Here is a 4,949-nt window from a genome sequence, read left to right as displayed (position 1 = left end):
TGATGATGATGATGATGGTGATGATGATGATGATGATGATGATGATGGTGATGATGGTGGTGATGATGATGATGTTGATGATGATGATGTTGATGATGATGTTGATGGTGAGAACGACCCTAAAGAGTCACCAATAGATACTTTAATAACTCCTCTGTATGAAATGAATCAGAACTGGTTTCTTCGGTTCCTCCTTCGTTAACGGTGGTTCCGTCTCTCAGGTTCTGAGTCTGGCCAACAACCAGCTGACCTCGCTGCCGGCGTCGCTCTCCAATCTGACCCGACTGAGGAAACTCAACCTCAGTCACAACCTCATCGCTCACATCCCAGGATGCATCTACAACATGAAGGCTCTGGTGAGTCCACGTCAGTACACTCAGGTCCAGGTCCATCCAGATCCACAGGTCATCAAGTCCACATAGAAGACTTCCCTAAGGGGTCAGAACACAAGGTCTGATCTGCTGGTCCGATGGTTGATCAGCTTCAGAACGTCTCCCACCTCAGAGTCCACAAGACGGATTATTGATTATTGATTATGATCATGGAGGTTTATGGTGGACCCACAAACACAACATGCTGAATACTTTAGTGCCCTTGAGCACCACTGGGGCAGTTTGGATGAGAGCCAGGAACTCCAGTCTGAGCTCATGGTTCTCTGCAGGACAACGGTGGATTGTTTCACCTGGTTTGTAGTGAGTCTCTCTGGTTCTGGTTCTCCAGTGAGGGTCAAATGGAGCCTGAGATGGAGGTTCAGTGCAGCATCAGCAGTGATGAAGGTGTTGAAGCGGACCGGACCTGAACCAGAAGATAAAGACCCTCAGCTGTGGTCATGAGCTTAATGTAGAGAACCAAAGACTGAGATGAAGGATACAAGGAGGTCCGGTTGAAGGAGGTTTAGGTATTTAGATGTTGGGTCAAGATCAATTCCAGTAGAGTCTGAAATCTGAAGGTCTCCTCTTTTTCATCGAGTGTTCCTGTTCATTTAGTTCATTGGTTTGAGCTCCGTCACCTCTTCTGTCCCTGCAGGTGTTCCTCCACCTGGCATGTAACCGTCTGGAGAACCTGGCAGAGAACATCCAGGCTCTGGTGGAGCTCAAGATCCTCATTGTGGAGGGAAACAGCCTCCATTCTCTGCCCAAGGCCCTCTGCTGTCTCACCAGGTAACACCACCTCACCAGGTAACACCACCCACCAGGTAACACACCAGGTGACACCACCTCACCAGTTAACACCCCCTCACCAGGTAACACCACCTCACCAGGTAACACACCAGGTAACACCACCCACCAGGTAACACACCAGGTGACACCACCTCACCAGTTAACACCCCCTCACCAGGTAACACCACCTCACCAGGTAACACACCAGGTAACACCACCCACCAGGTAACACACCAGGTAACACCACCTCACCAGGTAACACCACCCACCAGGTAACACACCAGGTAACACCACCTCACCAGGTAACACCACCCACCAGGTAACACCACCTCACCAGTTAACACCCCCTCACCAGGTGACACCACCACACCAGTTGACACCCCCTCACCAGTTAACACCCCCTCACCAGGTGACACCACCTCACCAGTTAACACCCCCTCACCAGGTGACACCACCTCACCAGTTGACACCCCCTCACCAGGTGACACCACCTCACCAGTTAACACCACCTCACCAGTTGACACCACCTCACCAGGTGACACCACCTCACTAGGTAACACCACCTCACCAGTTAACACCCCCTCACCAGGTGACACCACCTCACCAGTTAACACCACCTCACCAGTTGACACCACCTCACCAGGTGACACCACCTCACCAGTTAACACCACCTCACCAGTTGACACCACCTCACCAGGTGACACCACCTCACCAGTTAACACCACCTCACCAGGTGACACCACCTCACTAGGTGACACCACCTCACCAGGTAACCATCTAGGAGGTAGCCCCACATACATGTAGGCATCACTGTGCCTCACACACCAAAAAATAACTGATTTTATTTTTTATTTTATTTCTCTCAGGTTGGAGTTGCTGAACCTGGACTTCAACGACATTAAGGACGTACCTCAGGTAGAGTTTGAAGTCCTTCATAGAAAGACATCGTTGTAGTTAATAACTAAAATCATGATGAAGGGATTCATCTTCAGGAGATGCACCAGCTGTCCCGTCTGGAGAAGCTGGCCTGCCATCCTCTGGATAAAGGACTCCACATCGTCCACAACCCGCTGATGAAACCTGTGAAGGAGGTTCTGGAGGGGGGGCTCAGCGCGCTCTTCAACTACCTGAGGGCGGGGTAGAACTGTGGTCCATGCTTACCATGCATACCTGAGAGCTGGATATAGGTGGGGGCGGGGCTTGATAACTACCTGAGAGCTGGATATAGGTTAAGGTAAAGATTAAGATGATGCAGAAATAGTCGATTCTGTCTTGTTCTATTTATTTAGACACATTTAGTTTGTATAATAAAGTGTGAATCATTATGGACTCATTTGCAGTATTTTTGTGATATTTGTCCGTTAACATTAAATCAACTTAACATCCAAACGTATGTCGACAGCTGAACATTCCTCCTCTGAGGGTTTTTATCTTTGTTACAGTTCACAGTTATTATTCTCCTGAAAGATGCTACGATAAAACATCAATCAAAGAGAAGTCATAGAGGCTCAGAAGCTGCTTTGTGTTTCATGTTGAAGCAGGAAAGAGATGAACAAAACTATTAAAGTCTCATTATTTAGATGTTTATAAGTCTGCACTAAACTAAGATATGAATATGAAATTAATATAAAATATTTTTTCTATCATTAAGGGTGCAATTTTTTAACAAAAAGATATCTTGATCCAAAGAAATATGTGTGACAAGACATTACATTACATTACATTACAGTCATGTAGCAGACGCTTTTATCCAAAGCGACTTACAATAAGTGTATTCAACATAGGTATTGTCATGTAAATATTACATTCATATGTATAAATGCACACATACAAATCTCAAACACAGTATATTTTGTCTATGCTTTCACATCACACCACACTGTGCACATTGCGGTAAATGATTATAAGTTCTCTTAGAAGGTCAAATACTCCGGACAGGGCGTTCTAGTGCCTGGCCGTACGATGGAAAAGAACAGAGACACTTAAAGAAGGAATGTGCTTTTACTGCAGAGAAACCAGATAACAGAGGCCCTTTTTACGACCAACTGATGAGGCCTTCAGAAAGTCTAAAAGTCTAAACCAAGAGCCGCCTCTCTCTTTTTTGGACCTATCATATTCAACTCACAAAACCTATATAACATGATGCGCACTCTGTATAAGCGCCTTTTAGTTGCTGAACTTCTCAGTACTGCTAGGCCCGTGCACGTATAACTGCTGGGCGATATACTCCTGTTATCCTACAATAAATGTCACATTTGTTTTAAGACGAATCTGGTGTAGAAGTCTCTCTTGTTTTCCACTCAACAAATTGGTAGCAGAGGATGGTTGCAAAAGATCAGTAAGAGAGTGGACAAGAACAAAACTTGTTTCTATTGAAAATCCAGACGGTGGACGCGGACCAAGGGTCCTCGCAGAGCCAGGAGCCATTCTTCTCACCTCGGGAACCTGATCAAACAGCGCTGTAAACAAAGGTAAAGCAGAAACCTATTTCAGTAAATTCTGCATATTGTCAATAGTAAAACCAAATTTGATCAGAAGTACTGAGTGTGAGTATGAATCGTTCATAAATTGATAAAAATCGATTGGAAAGAAAATACATTGTAAAGGATAACAGGACTGTCGTGTTAGCAGTGGTGATGGGGAAAATGTAATAAAAATAAATGCCATAGAGTGTACACATGAGTGAATGGATCTAACAGAAATCGAGAATTGTGAAAGGGAATAAGTGTTCAGAGTGTACACCGAGTAGGTTCAAAGGCTGTTCTGATCGCGTGGCTCGGGTGAATTCCATACACACCGATTGTTCACGGCCTGCGAACCGAATTCCGGGCCACTCTGTCCGCTTGTTTTTCTGGAACAAGTTGAGATTTGGATCACGTAGAAGTATGACATAAAATGCGCAAGAGTTGAAAAAAATAAATAATAAAATTAAAAAAAATTAAAAAAAAGGCCGCCTTGATATTTCCCCTTGGGACCTAGTTTGTTCAAAGCGCGTGTTGTAAAAACGTTCCAAAGTGTTAACACGTGAGTAATTGTTAAACAGGCAGTATATATTAAAGTAATGGCAAGTCATGGTTAAGAACCATTGGACATAAGAGATAAATGAGATAGACCCAGAAGAAGGAGCGGCGATTCACCAGACCCGTGAATTGATAGGATTTGATATAGAGAATTGGCAAAGCGAACAATCACAAGCATCAGACACAAGTCCTGCACCCAACACTGACCACTGACAAACACTCACACATCTCAATAAAAAAAAAAAAAAAAAAAAAAAAAGAGAAGAGCAGCAGGCAGAGGAAGAAGGTGGGAGCTGAGTAGCGCTTTGAGCTAGCTAGAGGTAGGCGGAGCAGTGAGGAAGAAGGTTGAACAGAGAGATATAAGGAAGTGACAGACAAGGATAGAATGGCTGAGGCAGGAGAGCCAACTAGTGGAAGTTATGTGGAACAGTTGACAAAAGATCTAGAGGAAAGAGTTGGAAGATTGTGGGGAAAAGGACAGTGGAAGACAGATAAAAAGGTATGGGAGGATGTGAAAAGAAGATGGACGGATAGAGGCAACAGGTTACCGGAAGTCCCGACGATGACAAAAATACAGAAAATGAGGGAAGAAGCGGAGAAAGCAGAAAAAGATGATAAAGGATGCCACCTTTTTTACGAGCAAATTGAAAAAGGCCCGTAGAATGAAGCAAGAGGAAGAAAGGGTGGGAGATCTGGCAGCGACAATGTGCATGGCGACACGTGTTGACCTCCAAATGCCTGAGAAAATGGGTTGGAATGCACTAATGGC

The 4,949-nt window shown here is 44.8% G+C and overlaps 1 protein-coding gene across 1 annotated transcript in view; it reads left to right on the top strand.

The window, feature by feature from the left end:
* The window catches only part of LOC129111061 (leucine-rich repeat-containing protein 30-like), a 5,745-nt gene extending 3,443 nt beyond the window's left edge, over nucleotides 1-2,302 (top strand). Inside the window, exons 4-7 of the mRNA XM_054623356.1 lie at nucleotides 222-356; nucleotides 1,027-1,160; nucleotides 2,027-2,075; nucleotides 2,153-2,302. Of these exons, the coding sequence (XP_054479331.1) occupies nucleotides 222-356; nucleotides 1,027-1,160; nucleotides 2,027-2,075; nucleotides 2,153-2,302 (468 nt within the window). The remainder of the gene's footprint in view (nucleotides 1-221; nucleotides 357-1,026; nucleotides 1,161-2,026; nucleotides 2,076-2,152) is intronic.
* Nucleotides 2,303-4,949: the final 2,647 nt, after the last annotated feature.

Source organism: Anoplopoma fimbria, chromosome 21 (genome assembly GCF_027596085.1).
Source record: "Anoplopoma fimbria isolate UVic2021 breed Golden Eagle Sablefish chromosome 21, Afim_UVic_2022, whole genome shotgun sequence".
NCBI classification, from domain to species: Eukaryota; Metazoa; Chordata; class Actinopteri; order Perciformes; family Anoplopomatidae; genus Anoplopoma; species Anoplopoma fimbria.
Note: the sequence above shows the minus strand (reverse complement) of the source record. Positions and strands in the feature narration are given on the sequence as shown.